Source organism: Perissodus microlepis, chromosome 1, assembly GCF_051167445.1.
Source record: "Perissodus microlepis isolate ML-2025 ecotype Zambia chromosome 1, ASM5116744v1, whole genome shotgun sequence".
NCBI lineage: Eukaryota > Metazoa > Chordata > Actinopteri > Cichliformes > Cichlidae > Perissodus > Perissodus microlepis.
The window spans coordinates 10672301-10699142 of NC_140461.1; the positions used below are offsets into that span (position 1 = coordinate 10672301).

At 37.7% G+C, this 26842-nt stretch overlaps 1 protein-coding gene across 2 annotated transcripts; it reads right to left on the reverse strand.

Moving 5' to 3' along the window:
• Positions 1-160: 160 nt before the first annotated feature.
• nptnb (neuroplastin b) lies at positions 161-26762 on the reverse strand. Of its 2 annotated transcripts, XM_084929735.1 has the most exons (9): positions 26205-26760; positions 15436-15783; positions 10838-11012; positions 9683-9777; positions 6659-6792; positions 6012-6285; positions 911-932; positions 729-802; positions 161-636 (listed from the first exon to the last, which is right to left on the reverse strand). In XM_084929735.1, exons 1-8 carry the CDS (start codon positions 26278-26280, stop codon positions 742-744), a joined length of 1185 nt encoding a protein of 394 aa, XP_084785861.1. In that variant the 5' UTR covers positions 26281-26760; the 3' UTR covers positions 161-636; positions 729-741. The 2 variants fall into 2 exon arrangements, with proteins under 2 accessions (XP_084785861.1, XP_084785868.1); XM_084929742.1 differs by lacking the exon at positions 15436-15783 and having other exon boundaries at positions 26205-26762.
• Between the last annotated feature and the right edge of the window lie 80 nt (positions 26763-26842).

Sequence of the window (26842 nt, forward strand, 5' to 3'; positions counted from 1 at the left end):
ATATATATATATATATATATATATATATATATATATATATATATATATATATATATATATATATATATATATATATATATATATATATATATATATATGTGTGTGTGTGTGTGTGTATATATATGTATATATACACACACACACACACATGTATGTATATATATATATATATATATATATATATATACATATGTGTATATGTATATGCGAGGATGACTCCATAAAAAAGGTAATTTTGGATGCAAAAAAGCCACACGAGGGATAACAACAGAAAATGTCTATTCTGAGTATCCTATTGCGTTGTAATTATCTTGCATGCATTGTACATGATATGTAATACAAAAGGGATCACCTCATTTGAGGACATGATAAAATCAAGAAAGGAGACATCAACAGCACATTAAAAATGTGTACACCTCTGTGGTGGTTTTAGTCATTATTCTTCATCCTGAAATCTCCACTTAAGACTGAATAAGGCATGCTTAAGACAGCCATTATGTTCTTTTTGTTGCCAGTGTTATGCTGATATTGTTTCTCATAAAATGAGACAAGATATGCTTTTTTCAAAACTGCCCAGAGCTCCATCCACCTCTGACACCTTCACGTAGTCAAAAAAATGCAGTTTAGCCATCTCATCTGTGGAGAGAAATTCAAGAGAAGGCGTGACTATGGATAATCCTCACAGTGGGTTCTATATTTAGCCCCAATCCTCTACAACAGTGTCTTACTTGAGTAAATTGCTTATTTCGTATTCCTCTGGCGAATGTTTTTGTCCTTGTGGTTGTTTGTTGAATTTGTTTTCCTAGGAAAGAAGCACTTACAATTTAGTGGCATAAAGGTAATGGGCATTCAGATCACAGTATCCCCATATGAATTATATTTGTGGCAATAAAGATACTTGTTCACTTACATTTGCCCAACTGGTTCATCATCTTTGAGGGGTAGAGGAGAGAAGAAGACAAAAATGGTACAGAGAAGTTAAATGCGAGATCAAAACAAAAACAAAAAAACTGGCATGTTTCTTCATATCGCTATAGTAAAAAAAAAATGTTAAAAGTTCAGAAAATGCAGGAAGACAGCTTAAAGCATTTATGACAGAATCATGCACTGATAAGACACTCAAAGTTAGATATGGGCATCACCTGCTTAACTGCTTGAATTTCATATGCATGTATATGCTTTGTGCAATAAGTAGCTTCTTACATTAAAAGTGTTTTTGGACATTAATGTGTGCTTGGTCAGCAATGACATAATTGGAGTAGCAAAACTGAAATGTGAATTAAAACCAAGGAATTGCCCCTTAAAGAGCATCTTTAACACCCAACACTGTAAACTTAACCTCACACGCCATCTGAATCTCATGGGATTCCTGTTCATCTCAGGCTGAGCATATGTGTAGGAGTATTGCAGATGGCTCACTTAAAGCCATCTTTTAATTACACTCAGCGATTTCATAGCGATTTTGAAGGACCCTGGTACATGAGCGTGATAGTGTAGCTGATTTGGCAAAAAGAAAAAATCATGCGCCTTTAACCCGTCTGTCAGCATATAGAGAGTCTATCCAATCCAAGCAGTAGAACATAGATTTTATGGCAGTATATATTTTTGTAAAATCATTTTCTGTGTCAGTCATACAAAATTGCCAAAATTCATTTTAAGGCAGTGCAGTAAAACATAGTAAAGTAGACCACATTGTAACAATAAAAAATACCAAAAGAAGAGGAACTCGTGAAAAATAATTTGGGTTGAGTGAAAAGTTAGTTCCACAGCCTTGGGGTTGGTGCTTTGCATTCAGATGAAATGTGTTAACAGGTAAGTAGCCAGTCACAGTGAGAGATTTTCCATGCAGTTATAAGTCTGAGATTAGCAGCATTAGCAACATTCCATGGCATTAAAATGGAGCAAATTATGGCAGATCTAATGTTAGACAACAACATGGTTCTGGGAGTACTTAAAGGAGGAACAGCTGCCAGCATATAACACTGTTTTCACACCTCATATGTATACACCACAAAAGCTATGTTTACTATTACAGCTTTGCAAGCACAAATGCAATAACGAATGACAGATTTTTACTGTGTGAGATTAATAATCATGGTAACACATCAAGTCTGTTGAAGTGGAAGTTGAAGTGTCATTTTTAAACCTAAGAAAATAGATATGGGTTCATATCACAACATTTGTTTCGTGACATAAAGTGGGCTGTTATTTAGCAAATAATCACACAGCAAAATCTGTAATTTTAGCAGCTGGTTTCGAAACATAGGATAGAAATGTCAGCCTGCATCAGAGCCTTTGGCTGTGTAGTGAAAAAAGTGTTCAAACAGCTCAGCCATCAAGAGACCAGAATTCATAATGCACACAGACAGGGGCCAAAACCTGTCTGTGTGCAACCTCTGGGAATATGGGATGCTAAAAGGAGATTTTAGAAAAGGCTGTGTATCGTGAGCTGGAAGTCCTCATTCCTGATTTGAATGGCATAAACATGGCAAATATAATCTACCTTAATCGCTTCATTTTCCAGTAGATGAAACCAAACTAGAGGCTGTGCACAGAACTTACTTAGACTTGTGGTTTAGTTGCATATCTCTTATGTGCTATGAGTTTGTACTTTAGGAAAATGAAATATTTTTGTGCTTTTTCTACTTCTGTAATTACTAAGCACAATATAACAGATGCTAGTTTGTTAAAGAAATAAACTCCTAATAGTATCTCATTTTAAAACATTTGGTTATTTTTATATATGCAACTGAGACATAAAAAATTATTCTTTAATGCATCAACAAATACTGTTTTGGACCCCATCTAAGGATTAATACATAAGCCTGTTACACAACACTTTCTATGTGACTTTGTGGTCACAGAATCAAGACTTTGAAAAACACTTTAATATATGTAAATTTAATCAAGTTGGCTTATTTTCTAACTATTGCTTGCACATTTTATTTGGTAAATTAATTTTGTTCATACTATGTCGATAAAAAGTGGGATGTACCCAGAAGCAATATTTGCTTAGTCTGTGTGTAACATAGAACTGGGGTACCCAGCTGGTTTGATTCACATAAACAGGGCAACTGTTGAGGCATTGAATTTTTTTTGTGTTCTTGCCTTATTTAAAAATGAAAAGAAGACAAATCTACATGAGTAGAGGTCAGACAGAACCCGTGGTGACTTAAGATCCCTTTGAGCTTTGTAGACTTTGTCATCTTGACAAATTATTATCAAGCAGTTCTGCCTGTCAGCTGAAACAGGAGAAACTTTTTTTTATTTCAAATTATCTTATTTATGGGTTACTATATATATATAGATATAGATATAGATATATAGATATATAGATCTATATATACAGGGAGTGCAGAATTATTAGGCAAGTTGTATTTTTGAGGAATAATTTTATTATTGAACAACAACCATGTTCTCAATGAACCCAAAAAACTCATTAATATCAAAGCTGAATGTTTTTGGAAGTAGTTTTTAGTTTGTTTTTAGTTTTAGCTATTTTAGGGGGATATCTGTGTGTGCAGGTGACTATTACTGTGCATAATTATTAGGCAACTCAACAAAAAACAAATATATACCCATTTCAATTATTTATTTTTACCAGTAAAACCAATATAACATCTCCACATTCACAAATATACATTTCTGACATTCAAAAACAAAACAAAAACAAATCAGCGACCAATATAGCCACCTTTCTTTGCAAGGACACTCAAAAGCCTGCCATCCATGGATTCTGTCAGTGTTTTGATCTGTTCACCATCAACATTGCGTGCAGCAGCAACCACAGCCTCCCAGACACTGTTCAGAGAGGTGTACTGTTTTCCCTCCTTGTAAATCTCACATTTGATGATGGACCACAGGTTCTCAATGGGGTTCAGATCAGGGGAACAAGGTGGCCATGTCATTAGTTTTTCTTCTTTTATACCCTTTCTTGCCAGCCACGCTGTGGAGTACTTGGACGCATGTGATGGAGCATTGTCCTGCATGAAAATCATGTTTTTCTTGAAGGATGCAGACTTCTTCCTGTACCACTGCTTGAAGAAGGTGTCTTCCAGAAACTGGCAGTAGGACTGGGAGTTGAGCTTGACTCCATCCTCAACCCGAAAAGGCCCCACAAGCTCATCTTTGATGATACCAGCCCAAACCAGTACTCCACCTCCACCTTGCTGGCGTCTGAGTCAGACTGGAGCTCTCTGCCCTTTACCAATCCAGCCACGGGCCCATCCATCTGGCCCATCAAGACTCACTCTCATTTCATCAGTCCATAAAACCTTAGAAAAATCAGTCTTGAGATATTTCTTGGCCCAGTCTTGACGTTTCAGCTTGTGTGTCTTGTTCAGTGGTGGTCGTCTTTCAGCCTTTCTTACCTTGGCCATGTCTCTGAGTATTGCACACCTTGTGCTTTTGGGCACTCCAGTGATGTTGCAGCTCTGAAATATGGCCAAACTGGTGGCAAGTGGCATCTTGGCAGCTGCACGCTTGACTTTTCTCAGTTCATGGGCAGTTATTTTGCGCCTTGGTTTTTCCACACGCTTCTTGCGACCCTGTTGACTATTTTGAATGAAACGCTTGATTGTTCGATGATCACGCTTCAGAAGCTTTGCAATTTTGAGACTGCTGCATCCCTCTGCAAGATATCTCACTATTTTTGACTTTTCTGAGCCTGTCAAGTCCTTCTTTTGACCCATTTTGCCAAAGGAAAGGAAGTTGCCTAATAATTATGCACACCTGATATAGGGTGTTGATGTCATTAGACCACACCCCTTCTCATTACAGAGATGCACATCACCTAATATGCTTAATTGGTAGTAGGCTTTCGAGCCTATACAGCTTGGAGTAAGACAACATGCATGAAGAGGATGATGTGGACAAAATACTCATTTGCCTAATAATTCTGCACTCCCTGTATATATATTTATTTATTTCTGTAATTACTTGAGCTACGTGCATGTATTAAATGTGGTTTTGAATTCAATTTTCCACACCACACCAGACATACACACAATAGTCTTTTGTTTGATAATACAACATTCAAACTTGGCTATATATAAATTATTTAGATATGCTTGTAATGTACATTGTATGATTACAATCATTCTGATTGTAAACTGATCTTAGAGACATACAAAACAGATTCCATATCCATTAAAACAGAATTGTTGCCTGTCGAACTGATAAGCCTAATGGAAATGGATAAGACTTTTATTTATCTGTTTATTTTATTTTACCATGACTTGTATAAGTTCAACTTCACTGACTGTGGTAAAATTTCAAAATTGCATCAAGCATCATGATATTTTTGGATGGACAGTAGGCTTGTAAAAACATTCAAAATGACAGAAAAAAAATGTCATGCAGGATCTCTCACTTACCACCCATTTAGATTATGTTGCCATTTGGAAAGAAGGGGGAAGGGGACAAGAATTAACCAGTTAAGATATACTGTGGGACTGATAATGGATTGATTACCTTACATGTTTATGAACTCTTGTATTCTGCCTTCACAAGCAAATGTTTGCCATGAGAACAGTGCACTAATAGCCAACTATCTGAAGTGAGTTGTGCCCGCCCTCTGCCCCCCCTCTGTTGTTTACATGCGAATTTATGCCATATTTCCATGTGCCAACTTAATATAATCCTTATATGTTCTTCCATTCTCCGTTTGTTACACCACTCAAGAGCAAGGAGGCAAATCAGCTGACCACTCTAGATCCCATCTGACAGCAAATGCGACATCATGTTTGAAAGTCTCCTTGTTCCAGTAACTTAAAATTGGGTGCAATCCATTGTCGATGACTTTTGACCCTATTGCAACTATTTTACATTTCTTAAAATATATGGGGAAATTTTACTGATCTTCTGATTTACTGGTATTTTTAAAGCATCAACACAAATGTCTCACAGGTTTTAAATTGCAGAGTTGCACTGTGAATGTAAACAATGCGGTATCTATATTAATAGTTACTTATGGGTTCTTACTGTCATTAAAAAAGGAAATGTTGTCTTACCATCGATGATGTCGTCTGGCCTCTTGCGTTTCTCATACACAACGATGATGACTACTAGGATTATAATTTCTGCCAGAACACCCAGAAAAGGCCAAAGTGGTGCAAGATGGCTGCGGACTCGAAGAATTGTAGTCTGAGCAGTATTTCCAATTGCATTAGTGGCATTGCATTCATATATTCCAGGATCCGTGTTAATATCCAGGTTTAGTATGTTGAGCTCTGTGTAATTGTCTCTATTGGTGATGAAGATTCGCCCAGTCGAGTTGTCAAGCTCCTGCATTGAAACATAATGACCATTTAATTTAGTTGAACTGCAAGCATGTCCAAAAACCTACCTATCGTGCATACCTGTTGTACCTTTATATATTTGCATTTATATTATATTTATATTGAATTTCTCATCGTTCTTAAACCTGTCGGTCTGTTTCTCAGTCAATTTTTATCATTTTAAAAATTATGCAATATATAGCGTTGCCAGTTTAGCTCAGTGGGTCCGCAGGCAACCACACGCTTCATGGCTGGAGAGCGGCAGCCTGGGTTGAAATCCGACCTGGGACCCTTTGCTACATGTCCCTCCCCTCTCTCCGTCCAAAAAATATATAATTTTTATAAAGATGCAATATATATGTATACATATATTTATATACCATTGGGGATTTTCCATCCATCTTACGCCATGTCCAGGTGGGATGTGGGTAACCGACAGACTTGCAGTAAAGCGTTGCATTCTCCCCCTCATTTTTGTTTTCACTTCGCTTGTGGCCAGTGACATCCGGTTTTGCTGAAAAGGTCATATAAATTAAAAAAACAATATTGATGTAAGACATTCAATGCAACATTTAAACCTCTACCAGATGGCATAAATGAGGACTACATAGATTCCTATTTGGGTATTTAGAGGCTAGTATACTCTAGGATTGGATTAATTCCTTCAGTTTCTTCTGAAATTTTCTGAAAGATTACAGGAAGACATTTGGGAAAAAAAGTCTTACGTCACTTTGTATTTTACATTTCAAGCTTGCATTTTTCTCCTTAAGTAGCGGTTCATCTGGTATGCTAACGTAAATGGTTATCTGCACTATATTTGCCAGTTAACTCTTTTCATTACTCTTTTTTTTCATACACAACATTGCCATGCAATCAAAACGTTGTGGATTTAGATTTTTTTATGATTAAAAATGTTGTTAAGACACTGGAAAATGTATCTCACACCCTTTCAGCCTAATTATGGAAACAAACGAACCACCTGTGACTCTTCAGCTGGGCAAACATTGCAATAAAATAAACCCTATGTGCAAAATAGCATTTCACTCAGTAGAATAGAGGTTTGCAAAGAAATACAGCTTTTATTAAGAGGTGCCATTTTTGATGTTTAGTTATTTTGTAAGCATGTACTCTACTCCCAAACACGCATTAGAGAATATCACATTGGAACAGATGAAAAGCAGTAGGATATAATTCATAAAGGAACAGGGTTATCAGTATGATATGAGTGCCTCCAGATGTTTCCATTCAAAAAACTCTTCAGTGAATTCCACAAAAAAATGTGCAAATTGGCTCTGACTAATGAATTAACTGATAATGAAAATTAAACAGGGGTTATGAGCTTAATAAATTCAGGCATATGCCATAAAGCACTGCAACACGTGCCAAGTCATACTGATATATGAAAAGAAGTCTTTCTAAAAGGTGAAACATGAACTCTCCTTTTAACTCTCCACAGCATCAAGAAAATAGCTGTTCCTTTTTTTTTTTCACTAATCCTCAAAAATTACAATGATTCCTTCCATGCAATTAAGCAGGATAAGAGAGGCCTGGAGTGAACATTTTTCAGCTGCGCATGGATGGAGCAGGAGGGGTCTGAGCTCTTCTGTGACATCATCCCACTCTAATTATGGAGCACACGTGCTCCGTCAGCAGGGGAGTGGTTATGCTCATTTGTGCCTTATCCTGACTGTATTATGTCAGTGACTGACAGCACAGAGACAGCCCTCGGAGTGGTGCTAAAACAGACAGAAACCTCCATTTCACACTCCTGACTGTGATTATTAATCTCTGTGTGCTAGACAGAGGTAACACATGAACGCGAGAGGTCTGTGTTAGAAAGAGCAAGGTCATAGAAAAATGTTAAAAGTTGGTCAGGATAGTAGATGTTAAATAGTTTTAAATCTTTCTTTAGTTCGCTTTCTAATTATAATTTTACCTACAGCACAGATTGTGACTCTCGATTTCTGCATTGTCAATTTCTCTTGAGGAAAGGGATCAGGATTCAAATTAAGACATTTCATAGGAGAAATGTGCTTAGAATTTAAGGAAATTTGTGAAATACGAGGTACCAAATATGTATCTGTGGTAAGCTTAGTGTCACAGACAATAAACTCTACTCCTGCCACAGAGATGGCTGGGACCGGATTCAGAGCCTTAATCCTACAACATCACAGAACCCTCCATCTGTTGCCTCTGAGCTGAGTCCTGCAAGGATGAGTGTGCCAAGGACACTGTAGGCGAGGGATCTCAGTGAACTGCTGCCAGTAGTGCAGTGCAAAGCTGGCTTGCTTAACAGTGGGCTTGCTACCTGGGTCACAAAAGATCTCAAACACCTCTAGACAATCACAAAAACAGTTAAGAACTGAAGAAAATTCTTTATCCAGCAATGGTACTCACACTGGACACCAAAATGTTTGGCTATTTAAAATATATCTGAAAATTGAATGGAAAAAATAATAATAATGAGCATATGATGAAGTCTTTTCATCAGCCCACTGATTTTTCTTCCGGGACAGATAGCAAGCTTCAAAAGTCAGAGGCCTGCAGTCCAGTGATGGCTAGGACACTTCAGTTTGAATAGTGATGTGTCCCATCATCTCACGATCCAGTGCAAGCAGAACACACACGGTCATCATCCATGTTATGCAATCAGGCAGTGCTTTAAGACAGCCACAGAGTAAGAGGCAGGGCATGCTCAGTATGCACCATAGCCATGCCACAGCAAATTGGCTTAAGCACTACACACAGGCAAGCTTCTCTTGAAGAGGGTTTCACTTGCCCTTACTCAATCCCTTATTCAAGTTGATGGCTTCACTGTCAGCTTGAATGAAAGCAACACAGTTGTTCTCTGGTTAGCTTTCCTGCTGTTACGTCTAATGACCTAGTTCATTTTCATAATTTTCTCTATTGTTAATTCCATCCAAAAAAAACCTCAAAACAAACAAAAAGCAATCATATTAACCAGTTTTTTAGTAAACTGTATATAAGGATGCCTCCAAGTGGGCTTTGTGATTTGCATGTTTTGGAGAGCATGTGCAGTGCCTGTCCATTTTGCTAGAGTGTTGTCTCAGTGAAAGCCAAGACTGACAGCAGCCTCAGGAATACTCCCTGTCATCACGACTGCACTGGATGAATGCAAACACCTTCGTAAACTTGGGCTCTCTTTACAGAGCTTTAGGTGGTTAATGTTTTTAGGTTACATTCACTCCCCCATCTCTCAATGGGAAACCACAAATGGCATTACCATGTCATCATGCAGTGAGCTAAAATGTCAGTGCTTTCTCAAAATCTGAATACACCAGGGAGGAAGTCCGCTAACATTATTCAATCATATCATGTTTGCTAACATCAAGCAATATTATTCTTGTCTTACTGACTTGTTTTATGACATGTAGAAATCATACCTTTTACTTCAATCGTAGCGTTGGCATTTGGTGCCGTGTCAAATGTGTAAACACACATGTATTCCCCAGAATCGTCAGCACGTGGCTTGTTGATTCTGCAACAAAAATATAACAAAACCAATTATTCCATACCACCAGTCACTTACCAGTAACTTACACTTTAAGCAGTCAACTAATGTAAAATAATTCCAGGTTAACTTTAATAATTAGTTTACTGAACTGCAGCAGTAAAAGCCCAGAAGGCCATTGGAGACAAATGTTGGCATTATGCTGTTATATTACGGAACAGCAGCTCTGCATACTGCAGAGAAGGGCACCATAGGCATTTTAGCTGTACTCTTCAGTGTATTACTGATGTAATGTGACAAGGAAGTGACCAATTGGTCTTATCTTGTGGCTAGAGAGAGTCTGTGGTATGTCTTTGGGGGCGACAGTAGCTTTGTGCTCCAATGACTATACTGTGTGACAACAGGAAGCAATAACTAGTTGGTACTTTAGGCTATAATAAAGGTTTCACTTTTTCATTTCTAAATAAATGCAGAGATATGATTTAAGATTGATTTAACGCAGTGATAAGCTTTAAATGGGAAGTCAGAAATGAATTTCAACCCAGGTTTCAATAAGTAATTGTAAAATATTTGAAAACAAGCACATACAGAAGTCTGAATTACCTGGATTCTCAAGTTAAATTGAGAATAATTAATACTGTCTCTTTGTATTTTTGAGTAAGACTGTATGTACATTTTAATTTTAACGTAGTTCCTGTCTCTTCTTTTTCTACAGAAACTCATCACAAACAGTCACACTGACTGTTTTTTGTAGGACAGGAAATGTCACTACACTGTGGTTTACAACTGAAACTCTGTACAACAGTCACCTTTCAGGCTTAGACCCTAATTAGCGTAAGACTTTGGCTTTGCAAGGTGCTGCTCTTCAAGCACTGCTCAAGTCCCCTACAGAGACAAATATGACAAGGCGAGATTAACTTGGCACTGTTTTTACTGGAATAATAACCTTCAGGTTACATGAATCATTTAGATAATTTGTAGGTGAATTCTCATTTACTTTACATTACCGAAATCACTTAATCTCATTACTTATTCTCTCCTACACTGCACGTCCAACTTGGAACAAGGAGGAAAATCTTTGTGTCACCTGTATATTGTGTCCTTCTGTTCCGTCCGTGTGTTGGGGATATCCTGTCCATTTTTCATCCAGAAGCTTTCCTTGTGGCGTGTATGGGCAGTGGTGAGGTTACACTGCAGGATAACTTGTTTACTAGAGGTGTCTGCTGTTAAGATGGTCTGATCAGAGGCATTGATCTTTGGTTCTGGAAGACAGAGAGTCAAACCTTATCCCAGAACATAAGGCTCAAATCTGTTTCTATCCTTCCTCCCATGCTGTACTTGCTGTAGGCTGTATTCTGTTTTTATATGATCTGTGTAGGAGGGTGTCTATGAAGTGAAGTTCACATAACAAATAAACAAAAAGCATAATAGGACATGAAACCACCAGGATGCTCTGCGTATAATATTAATCTTGTGTATAGTAATTATCCACAGTACTACCTGAATGTTTCATTTGTTTACAGCAGTAAAATGAAGGCTTAACTGATCTACCAAGGTAAAATATGAATTGTGGCTCTCACACTGTGTTCTACTAACACGGACACGTTTTAACTGACATCTGCAGTAAGGTTAATTATAAAGCTGGATGGTGTACCACCCAAATTCCTGATTAAACTACTGCCAACTTGTCTGAAAACATCATCACATTATATGTACCTGATGATCAGGGGCCTCATTCATAACCAGCATGTAATCACAAAACATAACTTGTGCATTGCACAAAAGTTTAGACACTTCATCACTGAGAAAAAAAAATCAGATTAATGATTGACAGTGAGTGTTCTCGGGCCAGTAGTGTTATAAACTGTTTGTGCTTCATGATTAACCTATTCTTAAACTTGGTTTTTTCTAGAGGTAACCCTGAGTATGACTGTTGTTTTAAGAGCTGTTGCAGCTATTAGCCTCTTAAACTTTGCTGAGCTTGTAACCTAACCCATATCCACAGGAAAAAATACATACATAATTAGATGGTTTGCATTAACCATATATGCTTAATTATGGAAGTGTAACATATGACATGAGGCCACATTTTTCAGTTAATTGTGATCTACAGTCTTACAAATGAGACATCTGAGATAATAATTTACATAAGTGAACAGACCTTTTGACATTATGGAGCTGAATGTATATGTAGACGTTTAAATAGCTAACCACACTGGTTACCAAACAATACCAGGGTCAATTCTTCAAGGACAATCAGGGAAGGTGTCATCCGAGCGCGAGGTGCCCTTTGCTCTGCCTTGAGTAGTGAGCGAGAAGCTTCCCCTCCACTGCCCCTCCTCCTCCTCCCGGGCTGGCCAACCATGGCAACAATGGAGCCCCCGAGGGGAGGAGCAGAGAGGAGAAGCATCATAATCCTACTACTGGCTGCTTCTGCAAGGCCACTAGCAAGGCAAAAGGAGAGAGAGAGGGGAAAGAAGGGCTACTGAGACTAGCAATTGACTTCTGTTAGCATTTGTGGTACCCTCTTCCTGTAATCCTGTACACTCAATAGCTAAGGGGAAGTCTCTCCCCTCCCCCCTTATCTCTCTCTCTCCCCCACCAAGCAGAGCCACATGAACTATTAATAGTATGTTCGAGTCATGTGTACAAACGCACAACATGAGGTACATAAATTAACATTTAGCAAACACGGCACAATGGTCCACAGGCAATTTAACCAGAGGTTGTTTGTAGGACACCTCGTCACTACTTAAAATCTGGTAACTACTGGATAATATATTGTCATACCAGAATGTAACCAAATATGAAATGTGTTTCTATATGAATTATGCTATCACAAAACCTGGTCTTTTCCTCTGGCAGCTACTCTAATACAGTGCTACTTTGAGGTTGGATGGTTAGATCAAACTGATTGGCAGATACTTGACAGATCTGTTTTAATTTTTAAGTAGCTTTGGCGTTTGCCAAGATTTATTAAATCAAATAATCTTAACAGCTTAGACATACTAATCAACTTAGCAGTGGCTGTGTCACAGAGAATATTGTGTCATTTTAAAGGGCAGGGCAGGCCTCATAACTTCTTTGTAGCATATTAAAACAGGAAAGGTGCACCGTCAAGGAAAACCACATTCTGAGCATGTGGTGGAGCTAAATGCTCTTAAGAACTCAATAACAATAATAATAATAATAACAATAATAATATTTCTTTGCAATTCGTACCATTATGACAGTTAGGATGCTACCTTGCTTTCTGGGTGTACAGTATGTCTGCGCTCAAAATCCAGTGAGATTTGTTGTGTGTAGTTAGCTTTAGTGATACTCCACACAAGCTCTATGTGAAGCTATCTGAGTATGAAACACTCAACCCTTGAAATGCTATGGAAAAGATTTATGTTTTGTATTTTGTTTTGTTTTTTTAGAGAAAAAAAACTTTAATTTGAATTGGTAGTGGTCAAAATTATAAAAACAAAAAAGTATTTTTATGCAGCTTTTATGCTCAAGCCACTCCAGCAGAGTAACTCCTTTATAATGCGAAACTGATGTATTTAGCCATATTTTGGTGTGTGTGTGGGGGGATTTTTCCAGATATTCTGATATTTTTTCCCAATGTGACAAACTTTACTATTGGGTTTGGTTGTAAGTAACATGAATTGCAATGTAAGTTACAGTTAAAGAACAGCATTTTGGGAAATATACTCATTCGCTTTCTCATTGAAAATCAAATGAGAACATACAAACCACTTTCATGTTGGTGTAAAATATACGAAGCTACAGACAGCTGCCAAGCATAAGGATTATCTACCAATAACTAGTTTTGTAAACACACTCAGTTAATTGATGAAGTTGCAGTTACTGCCTTTTTATGTGAACTTGGAAGCAGGTATCATCAGCTTTAGCCTTTCTGCTTTTGTTTCCATTTGAAGCTAAGCTAACTGGCTGTAGCATTCATCATAGTCACATGAGTGGCATCAATATTTCCCAAATGGCTATTCATTTGTTATGAACCCAAAAAATATTTGAGTGTTTCATAGCGTTGGGTACAGTATCACTTTAAACACATGTTAATTAGGCACATACACAATAAAAAATGTATCTGCAGTAGATTTCATTTTTTTTAGTAATTAAAAAAAGCCTTGTAGCTGAAATCAAATACTGCATATATATTTACATATTTAGATCTTTTTGGCATATTCTCTGGAGTGATGCACATTAACAAAGTAAATTAAGGGAAAAAGGGACCAAAACAAACAAGACAACCAGACTGTTGCACATTTCCTGAGTGACAAACTATTGCTAGGCTATAATGTATAGCCTGTAATATACATGTAATATTTGCATACTACATGTATATGGATAAAACATTTACTCCTCAGTAATGACAGAATATATTTAGGACCTGAAGGATTTGGAGAGAAAATAACATGCAAATAACCCAAGTGAACTGCTAACCACAACCCTAGTGCCCTTTTCACCATTTTGAATGAGGGCGTAAATTAAATCAGCCCCAATCCTAACAAATAGCACTCACACATGAATCAAAATATGTCAGTCCAATCAGAAGAGCCAGCAAAAACCAGACTCATCTAAACTTCTCCGATAGCTTCACTGTGACTAACAACATTCCACATGTCCCTGTGCTCTAGTGGGCAGAGCACTGAAGCATGCACAGGATAGAAGGGTCCAGTTAAAACTCAGTTTGTATGACTGTTTGAGTAAATTGAGTAGAGGGTTAAAGGATATAATGTCATTACTGATTCACAGTCACACTCTTCATGGCTGAGAAGGCACAAGGTAACACATTGCACAGGGAGGTCCAGAGGGACTGTTGTGTACAAGTTAAGTCTGTCTCATCTGGAGAGAGACATGCACAGCTCCCTTACATTTCCATCCTTTATTGGATTACCACACACAAATTTGAAAGCAGAAAATGTTTGCTTTTATCAGGAAGGAGTTGACAGCAGGAATCACTGTTTTACACCTTAGCAGAGCCCTCCTTGTGTCTTCTTTCAGTGCCATTTGCACCGTGCCCAGAGTGAGAAAGCCAAATGAAAAGCACCATTACTTCAAAGCACCACTAGATTTCCACTGCATTTAGCAGGCAGGTCTTTGAAGTAAACAAAACAAGCCACACAATGTAAGAGACACAGCTTAATGTTAAAGCAATAAGTATCACAAATAAATTTAGGAATAGGAAATGGGTCGGAATTAGGATACAGAGAAATAGATAATGATCAAAATATTGTAAAAGGACAAATGAGACAGTAAGAACAAAGGTTTGCTGCGGGTAGAAAGAAGAAAATGCAGATTGAAACTGGGTAAAGTTCCTGGGTTTGTGGTCATTTACAACAAGATGCTCAATGGATTTTGGAAAGACAGGGAATCTAGTGAACAGAAAGAGAACAGAAATGTTTACCAAATCTAATTTAATATTAATGAAAAGAAAACACAAAAAGGAAGCCATTTATACAATTTGAATTTTTTTTTCTGTTAAGTTATAAAGTTATAAATCAAGTTAAGAAAGGAATTTGAATAATGTTTTTTTTTTTTCTTTTTTTTCAAGCCTGGCCAGTGACTGTTGCAGTGAGGGTGAGCTCTTGAGAGGTTTTAACAACCTTGAGTGGTTGGGAGTGGGGATTTGTAGTTTGTTGACCATCTAGATACTACGGGACATAGACCACTCACTCTGTAGCACCGAAATGGTGGCCTGGGCGCGGATCCAAGTGATGGCTGGGTTTTGTCGGAGGTCATTGCGCCTGGGGTCGTTGCTTGCCCGACATTCATAGGTCCCAGAGTCCTCCAGTGTGAGGCGTGTGATACCGAGCACACTGACTCCATTGGTGCCGTAGGCTGTGTTGATAGATACCCGACGTTTGCGGGCTCCGTCCCACAGCTGCTTGAAGGAGTCAGCTCGGTTGACCTCAGCATACCACCACTGGATCTCTGGAGTGGGGTAACCGACCACCTCGCAGTACAGCTCAAAGGTGTCTCCTGTAAGCTTAGTCTCTGAGAGTGGAGACTTGACAAACCCAGCTAGAGAGGAAAAGCGTATCAGGATGGCAGGGAAGGAAAGGGTAGAAGAGGGTTAGAGCAGAAGGAAGGCATGGAAAGGCCAAGGAAAAGAGAAGGAAATTAATAGGATCAGAGAACATATAAACAAAAGAGAGGATGATTAAAGGCAAATCAAAAAGCAGCAAGCCTGAAATTATTGATAGGTTAAAAAAAAGGTTAATGATTCTGTAAATCCAGTCCATTCAACGTCAAGGTTCCCTGGCCCACTTAAGGCCAACTGTCACACAAAGTCATAGTCAACCAGACGCAAAACAGTGCCAGCTGCAAATAGTGCTTGATATCTTGTTTGCCTTTTCTTTTTGTCTCTTTCACATGTAACCATACGAAGATATGGGATGTACCTTTCATGTGTATGTTCTTGAACAAAAAGACAACATCAGTACATTAAATGCGGTCCATAAACACAAGAATATGGAGAAGGGGAACTGTTTACCTAGTGCCATGTACCTTAATCATTTTTTTAATGGCTTGTTTGCCAATTGAACAATGACCTAACTCTATTTTCAGCTATTGTGTCCTAGTAGTCAGGGCATCACACCTATTTGACAACATTAAGGTGAAAATATCATGTTATATGTATTTGGTACTACTGAATGCAAACACTGTAACAAATCCAAAACAGATTTTTCAAACGCAATGATCAAGAAAGGTTTACCTTGAACTCACTTTTCATGCCACCCTGTCAGAGGAAGAAATGATATTTAACTGTTGAACTCTCAAACGAAATAACAAAATATTGGAGATTTAACTGTTGCATGGAGTTATTACTTCCAACAAAGATTTTAGCTTGTTAGTTAGACAAGTATCATGAATAAATAAAAATATCAGTTTCCTATAACCATCGATTTGATTTCCAAAATCACTGATCTTTTTTTAGGATCATAGGTTGCTGGAGTCTATCCCAGCACATGTTGGCTGAGAGGTGAGGTGCAGCCAGTCTGTCACAGGGCTAACACATAGAGACAGACAAACATATTCACACCCCCTTTCACACTCAGAGGGTATTTACACCAGTTCACAAAACATGTATGCCACTGAACTGTAGGAAGAAATTGAATATACGTCAGATTGTGTGTGCCCCACTCTTAGCAATGCAACAAGCACTAATGCTTGTAAATGAAATTTTTTTTTTTTTTTTTTGTATTTTGTAAACCTTTAGCATGGAAAATAATAAATAAAAGATCTGCCTCTGTCAATTTTCATATTGCCTATGTAAAATACTTCACCAAAATTGTCCTAAATAAATGTAACTGTATGTATGCATTATAATCTCTTTTCATCCATATCAGCTCTTCCTGCTAATGCTAGAAATTAGGTCGGGCTGCTTACATTTTGGATAAGCTAGACTTTAAGAGCAGGTTTTCAAAATTCACATATGGTCACAGTGGTATAACACAGTCTGAGTTCAACTAGCTTTTCCATCGTAATGTGAAACTTGAATATGCCCTCATCTCTCCAATACTGGTATGCGATCTCCCAAGTCTGCCGCTCAGACAGACTGCCTGACTGTCTTTGTGTGTTATATACGAAACATGAAATATGGTGAATTTCACAAAAAATTCCATAATCCACCCGTGGCATCCATAGGCATGGATCTGTGCCTGATTCATGACCCTGTTCCATGTCAGTAGTTAGCCCAGCAAAACACTCGCAGACTTAATGAACCCGATTTAATGACAAATCACCTGGGCCACAGACACTGTTCTCTGCTGGCCCTATAGCTTTGTCAGCTGTAAACCACACGTGCTTAAATCATTAGAAAAATACGCTGCCTGAACACTGCCCTCAATTCTGGTACAGGAAATGGGAATGAAAAGCCTTAGGTCTCCCGAGTGCTAGACTGTTTGTTGTGTCTAAATACAACGGCTTACAGGCCCTCCTAGATCTGTCTGTCCTGCTCAAAGTTATGTATCTTAGGCACACGAACAGATAAGCTTGTAGAAGCGCAAGGAAGGAGTGTAACTGCAGTATTCACCCCCACAATAAATCCACTAATATTTCATTTAAAATGTTTGATTTAAGGTTTAACTAACAGGTGAATGAGTAAAAAGTCCATTTGTATAATGCCAAAACACAAAGCATTTTTCAGGGCTGTTAGTTTAAAGGTAAAATTATCAATGTTTTAAGAAATTATGAATTTAATTTAATGAAATGATTTCAAGGGTGCTACCCAACAACTCCCTGGTTACATAAAGTGAAAGTGAAAATAAAATTTCTGATAGAAAAGAAAATTTTTGAAGAGAATTTAGCAAAAATCTTAAAAAAAATGCAGTCTTCCTGCTAGAGATGCGTCTGGGGATATTAGGTGCAACAACTATGTGCAACGCCTAGAGATATGCAGAGTAATTAGCATTTGTTTCTTTTCTCTGGAAACATCTGGGCCCATCAAGCTCACCACACTATCCCACAGGGTGAATCCTAGCCTTTCCGCCTACACATTTAAAGCAATATTTCAGTATAACTGAACACTTACTATCTCACTCTCAGTAACCGGCTGTGTCACATGACACATACAACTAGAGTCATCCATGCATGAGATCACAAAATTACAGTATAACTACTTAAAAAAACCAAAAAAACATAATGAATGTCCTCCAAGGTGTAAAGAAACTGACGACTCAATTTAAATTCAAGCCCAGGGAGACTCTGGAGAAATACTCATAGAAACAAACTACACAAACACCAGGCCAATGAGCAGACCAATTTTCAAGTTGTTTAAACAAGGAGCTTACACTGGCAGTGAAAACAAAACGCAAAGCAGCCAGCTGGTACTTATTCATTTCAAATCATGTTGGGAGATGAGAAGTGACAGAAAATGGTGGTATGACTGGTGGAATGATCTCAGCAGCTTGGTGATAAACACATTTTGCAAAGCTGATTCCATTTTTATTGTAGTCATGTAATAATAACCAGTATTTATATTACTAAGTAGGTGCTGAGAGCCTGGGGGGATACGATTTCAAATTTATACTTCTGCCTGTCCACAACTAAAAATAAAATGCACATACATTAAAGTTCCAACAATATAAAACTAAGAGTGTGAACTGCAGTTATGTGGAAATGACTTAACTTTTTAACCGTTATTTATTAATGTTAAGTCAAACAACATTAGAATCGCAAAACTTGGTGCAAGGGACTTGGTGAACTTGCATCACATTAGAAAGTCAGATTTGCTGTTTGTGCACAGTGTATGCAAATAAAAAACAGAATATAAAATGGTGTATATAACAGCCTGACATCTGGAATGATCTATCAAAAAAGTCTAACAAGAAGTAGACTCGTCTGTGAGGAGAGATCCTGTATGCTGCTCATCAGCTACTGAAGGCATGCAAATAAAGGCTCTGCTTATATTTCAGGCACTTGAAAGGTCTGCAGAGACTGCAGAAATGTTTACTCCAAAAATCTTTAGAGTATCATTTACATTCTGTCTGTAGGTTTTAAAGATAGCTCTGAAAACTGAGATGGTATCTGTGTCACAGTTATACTTTCATGTACCACAGTACATTTTCACGTGCTCTGTTGCTAAATGTGACTAATTTCAGTCAATCTCCCCTTACCCACACCAATGTCTTATCAGGTTGTTGTGCATTATAACAGTACCTGCAATTTCTTTTCTTTTTTGCAAATTATAAAGCCAACAAAATGGCTGAACTGACATAACTGGCTACAACCTAAGCTGTCTGCTTTTCAGCAACAAAGTCAGCTGTGGATGTTTTTATATGCTATATCCTCAAAGGAAAACTACATTAAATGAAACAAATATGAGCAGTGGGTCTCAAACTGTGGAATGGGCTCACTGGTGGGAAGTGGAACCACTGCAGGTGGGCATGGATGACCAGGGCAATAATATGAATTGATACTATGTCGAAATATTCTTTTTTTTTCCTTCAGGGAAAATAAAGTTTGTTATTGTGAAAACCTTTATTACCTCAAATTCTACTCATTTAATCAGGAAAGTCAAAATCTTATATGATTGAATGGTTTAAATGATCCCAAACTAAAAAATAATGAAATCCGTCATGTCATAGAACTACAGTGTCATGGTCCCACTTAAATGTTTTAGCTTACTTAACCTCCATTTGACATTTGTACAGTACTATCGCAAAATAACCTACAGTCGTCTGTAACACGCTCTGTCTAAAGCTGAATGGAAGTCACAGTTATTAAAGCCTACATGCTCTTTTCATGCAGGTAGAGAAGAAAGCTCCCCTGAGAACTGACAACAAGCCCCACACCACCGCCATGCAGCCTGAGAGTGAGTCAGCTGCCTGCCTACAACCTGGATCCCCGTCCACAGTCCCACAACACAGACAGAGAAAGCACAGGGTAGGAAACCCCCTAGGGCCAATGAACTAGTTATGTATAATGTGTGTGCGTGTGTGTATTTGCAAGTGTTTAAGTTTGTGAATGTGAGAGCATTTTGTTTTACGTGATTGATGCTGTGACAAATATATATATATATATATATATATATATATAATGCTTTACAGGTCATTTGAAATGTGTCATAGTTTTGCCCAGTGTTTGTATTTGGTTGTCTTTGTTATTGTTAAAAGAAAATTGTATATAGTGTGATCAGCTTCATGAAATGTGTTCTTTTATTGATGACTAAGCAAATGTCTACGTGACTTTTGACATGAACTCTTGTGTGATAAACAACTAACAGCTTCCTCTTTTATAAGAACATGCAGACTTAGAAAAGGGGAACCTCAGCTCTGAGTTCTTAGAATAACTTTGTTATCTTTGTACACACACACAAGCTTGTATAAATAAAGAACGCAGACAGTAATACAGCGCGAGTCTGGAGTACGAGCGCTCTATGACCGTCCTCGCGAGTAAAGACAGCTGCAGTGTTTGTGTTTTCTAACTCAGGTGTCTCAGCTGAAGAACTGCGGGGTGATTTTTAGAAATCCCCTGTCAGTTATACTTGAAAACTTTCACAGTAGTGGCCTAAAAGGGGATTTTTAAAGTTCAGGAAACTTCTTGGGTTTGTCACATTATAACTTATTTTGATTTTCACTTTTTAATTTTAAAAAACTGTGTGAATATATCATCTAAACGCCAGTTTTTAAAGAAAATTTAGATATGATTTCAGGGTGAATTGAGGCTTAGCCATCCTCGGAGTGAGCTAAGGTCACCAATCTCCAAATATCAAAAATAATCATAAAACTGTAACATGTTCTGCCCTCACAGGTGCCACAAAACAAGTGAGGAAGATCAGGAATCTATTTGTCAAGCAAATTCTGTAGGCAATCATCAGAGATCATCAGATTAGGCTTAAGTAAGAGCTTCTATGTGCTTTGGGTATCTAGTAGGATGAATGAAAAAACTGTTTTACAAAATGCAGAGCTAAAATAAAGTGCAGGACACAACATGGAGCATAAGCAATGGAGAAATATATTTTTAAAAAAATCAAATACAGGTCTGTGAGTTTGTGCATATTTAGATAAAGTTACTATTTAGAATAAATCATTTAACAAGACAAACGGGAAGTATCCCATTCAGGCCCCAACTAAAATTAAGTCACCAGTTCACGTTGGTGCATATTTCAACACTTCACCTAAGTTCAGTGGAGCAAAGAAATGCCTTGTAGTCTGTTTTATTGTAAAAGCTGATAATGATAGTATCCCCTGGTACTAAAATTTGCAGCACAGAGGCTATTCTTGACTGCTGTAGATATAACATTAATAACAGCTTAGCAGATGGACTCATGATATTGCGTAAGATCCATATGCCTAGATCAGCAACAGTGTCTTTACATTTGAGGACTCCACATACATATGGGATCGGTTTTATGAATGTATTTTTTCACTGAGATCATTAAAACTTTAATTAACCCTAATTCCATGTTTCTGAACACTAACGCATACCAAATGACGAGCATATTACATTACTAGTAACCACTTCTAAAAGTTGTACTGCTTTAAATACCTACCAAACACGAAGTGGTGTATGTATGAAACTCATCTTTAAAACGCTAGAAGCATGTTTGAGAAAAGAGCAGTACTGAAACTTAACTGTTTTTATTATTGTTGCAAATATATGGCATTAAAAAGCTTGGTTGTTAGAAAATCAAAGCTAGAACCCAAATATTAATTCTGTACATCGAGTCTGGTAAAATAACTACTACATATGAAATTTACTGCTAATTGGCTGTGGATGCTTCAGTAGAGTAAACAGAATTACTCTTAAAACCACTTCACTAAAGCTTCCGAGTCTCTAAAATATTAATATATGCCAAAATGAATATATGCATGAAATGTATATAGCTACTAGAGGGTCAGGACTAACATCTGGAATAAAAAGATGTATAAATGCTAGTAAAATTCTTTCAGTGTTCACATATTTCTGAGTAAAAAGTATACAAGCAATACATGTTTTCTGACTCACATATAATTGTAATTAAAACTTGCAAGCTAAGTTTTCAGAAAAGGGAGGCCTCAGGCTCACCATTTCAGTTCTACTGGTAACACTTGAATCTGATATTGGGATCACAGACGAGAGGCAACAGTTTAATGAGATTTAAATCCCAATAAACCTTGTGCGGGGGTAAAAATTCTTTAATCCCATAAAACCACTAAACACTTCCTACTTCTGCTCAAAAGTGAAAGCAAGGGAGTTCAAATTATTTGATGTAACAATACAATAATTCCAGAAATAAGAACTACACTAGTGTGCTCAAAGTACTGTCTACCACACAAGGTGACAAATGCTATTCCCAAGTCTCCTACTGTACTTTTAGTTAGAACTATTGTCACGATAAATGTGAGCTGAAAATCAGCTAATAGGTTTTCTGTTGTGCTATATCACTTGAAAAACACTCATGCCCATTAGAAAGTTTGGCTCCACATAAATCAAAGTAACATCCTAATTGAATATTCTCTCTGACCCTGAGTCCTTGTGCAGCACACATAGCTAGGGTTGTTCCGAGCTATGAGAACAGTAAGTATTAGAGGCCAGAAGCTAAACTGCGGAAATGCCAGGAGTGAATCTGAATGCACAGCAGGGTGGTACTAAAAAAAAATATATATATATATATATATACACATACATACACACACATATATATATATATATATATATATATATATATATATATATATATATATATATATATATATATATATATATATATATATATATATATATATACATACACACACACACACATACACACACACATATATATATATATATATATATATATATATATATATATATATATATATATATATATATATATATATATATATATATATATATATACACACATGTATTTTTTTTTTTTTTTTTTTTTTTTTTTTTAAATCACAGTGTGTGTTACAGATGTGCATCATTATTTTGTATGCCTGCAATGTGTTTAATAAAGTGCAATGGTGCTCCTAATCAGTACAGGCCATATCACATTTCACAGTGGGCAGGCATGACTCAGTGTACGAGTTTGGCTTCCGTCCCACAGCATATTTTCCAGACTCACAAATGAACCATCTTAAAATGCTTTGTTTGCTTCAGATGAAGATAATGCCTAAGTGACATAAAGCAGAAAAAGAAGGTCACTTATTGACAAAGAAAACTATTATTACATTTTTTGAGGGGGTTGTTGCTTACGTGTTGGAATGCATTTAGGTGTGGCTTGTCAGCTTTCCTATCTTTGTACGTAGATAGTAAACCCCAAAGAAGAAGCCATCTTCGATGCCATATATGCTCAGTCTTAACTGAGCCCTTCAATGACAGAAAACAGTGGTTACATTTGAACATGTAAGTGATAATATCAGCTCATTATTTAAAATATCTTAGTATGCCTTCTCCACGTTTTGATTCGTGCAAACACAGATGATGCAAAAACAAAACAAAAAAGAGTAGACTACGTGATTCGTAGGGGGAAATTATGTAAGAGGCAAAGGCATTTCCTTAGGTCAGCTCTAGTTACCTTCTCAACAGCCAGTACCTTCTTTGCATCAAGATCACATCATCTCTCAGCTTAAATAGTCCACAGCCACCTAGTGATTCTTTAGAGGGCCGGGCAGCTATGCACAAGGAGGCCATCCATTAAGAGTTAATGGATTCACTTTCACAAAAGGACCTTAAAGCCACAGTTCTCAGTGCTGTGTCTCGGTGGTAAAAATAGAAACGAGGCAGAATGGACGGATGCTATTTACAGTCCCTCCAAATTTCTGTCACAGAAACTGCGCACCTATATGGGCCTACTTTTCCCAGGGAATGAGGAAATGACTTGAATTCCCTCTGCTTCCTAGATACAGTGATTACATCTCATGCACTTATAATTATTATTGTCCCCACATCACTGTCTGAACTCTGTAATATCACAGGAAAATTTCGGATTGCATAAGAAGCCATGCACCGATTACCCTAAATCTGAACTGTGTGAGAGAAATTAAATGGCTTTTGCATGCAATGTGAGCAAATATTACCTTTGGTATTAACAGTAGTTTATCACTGCACTTACCAAACCTGTGATTTCTACATAATACAGATGAAACAGACAGCCTGAGTGGCATAGCTCTGCCTCTCACTGACCACTGGATGTTATTGTGTGTGTGAGTGTTTCTGTAGTGTGAACTGGACCTCAGTGAGTGGGCAATAAAACTAGGCAGAGACCAGAGGAAGTGTCTGGAAAGACATTACTTGAGCTTTGTCAAACAATAGAGGGATTATTGTGTATTTGATTTTCCAGATAGCGAGATGAGAGAATGCCTCACAGTATGCACACTCACTTCAGGCACTTCAAAGAAATTAACAATAAAGAAAGACAAGAATTTGAGTAATAATTTTGTTATATAACTATGTTGGTATTTGAGTCTCCTGTCCACCCCAAGCTAAATAAACATAGGTTGTTTTTGCACTTTTTTAAACTATCACGATTTTTGTTGCAGCACTTTATTTATTTTAGCATTTTTGTTGTTTGCATTACATAAAAATAGTGCAAGCTGTTATTCCCATGTTGATTAGACTAAGCTAATGTTGAAAATGTTCGATCTGAAATACTTGCAAAATTAGCAACCACAGAGCTGGAATTTTCACAGTGTTCTCAAACAACCATCTAAACACATGTTATATTAATTCTTGCATAGTGGGTGTTCGATTATCCCCCGCAGCAAAGCCGAGGTGGACACTAAGCATTAAAATTATGAGTATGCATCATAATTCTCTGCCACAGTTTTCTGTGATAGCAGATTAAGTGTCACTCGTTTGTGAGCACGTGGGTTCTGACATGTGGCTACATCAGATTCGTAAAAGAGTCAGTTATGAGATTAAACACTTTGTTTCCAGAAGTATATCATCTTACTGCTGTCTTCATAATTACACTTACTAAAGAAATACTTAAACATTAAAAATATAAAGACTCAGAAGATTCCACCTTGATTTCATGAATGGCTGCTGATATGTGAGACCCTCTGGGTGATGTGATTCAACAGAATTTGGAGTCAGGACATGCTGCATCAGAGGACGACAGCCTGGAACACCCAACAGCATGTTGCTGACATTTGTTTAAACCAAGTCATGCTAGTTTTATTATGATTAACAGACACTGATTTTTTCAAAAACTGCCAAATAAGTATCCTTTCATCTCTTCGTAAATGATACTTATCAGCCAAATACTTTTATTTATTTATTTTTACTGTGGCTATCTGGTAGGAGATCTGATGTTTAAAAAATGGGACTGTTATTTGTTTTACTATAGAATTTCCCACAGACAGAATTATTTGCACAAGAAATGATCATTTATGCTGGCATGGCAAAAAAAATGTGGAACAACACAGAACAGTTTCAGTCAAGCAGAAGCTCAGTCACATCTTTGACACTGAAGGGCCTGGTATTTGCAGTGTTTACAAGACACATCAGGTGAATCTTTTGCCTGTGTTTGCTGCTGACAATGTCACTTGATCAGCATCCAGAGCATGTTAGTCTTGCCTGACATACTCTTACTACCAATTCCCCCTTTGACTAAACAAACTTAAATCTGACAGCCATAGGTTACTACCTCATGTGGGTAGTGAAGGTAAACTGCAAATCTTAGACCTTAGTAAAAAAAAAAAAAAAAAAAAAAAGAAAAACTTACTAGTGTTCCACAGCATAATCTGCGACAGTAAATTATTCCTACAAACACGCCAACAAAACTCAATACAGCAATAAATAACATTGTAAAAAAAGTCAACACAGTCGTATTTGTATTTGCTAACGTGGCAGTAAGTAAATTATATATGTTACTGTCTAAATGCAGTCTTGGTGTGAAACTATGGCTTTAACGCGGTCTCAAAATCCTCTTTAGAAACAATTCCCTCCGCGTCCTCACACAAGCCAAGTCACTTTCCCTCAATGCGATGGTAACAGTAATGTCATGGTCACAGCTGTTTGCTTACCGTTTTGAGCAGAGATGAAAGGTAGCATCAAGTTCCCCAAAAGGACCACAGCCAGCATCACTGCGTTACGATGCATCGTTGGGGCTCGATCAGAGTACCGGGGTCTTGGTCGGACGAATGTGGGAGGAGAGATCGTGCAGGCTAGTGATCACAAGATCTAGAGAGACGGGCCCAGCATTGCACCGGGTTCTTTAAAAATAGCCAACCGAGGACGGTTTCAATTTGGTGTAGAAATGTCTCCCTGATTCTGAGAGCTTTTGAGAGCAGCGATGAGTGAAAGGTCCGGAACGAGGCCGGCGGCTCAGGGATGCCGATGTGCGGCCATAAACGGCGAAGAAGCCTCGTAGGATTGCGGGGGAGAGGTCTTTGGATGTCAGGGAGATTGTCCACAGTGTGGTTCTGAAGATTCAAAGATGCGCAGACCGATGCGCATTTGCGCTCTCGCGGTCACGGCTCGGTGATTAAAATGAAAGTAGCGCACAAAAGATTCCCGACGGCAAATGATGCAGTCGAAACATAAGTCTGTTATCAGCACCGGTCTATTTTTAATACCAAAAGAGGAACAGATGCTGGTAGGACACCGACGGCAGCAACGACAGGCTGCGCGTGCCCAGTGCGCTTATGACCGTGAACGAATA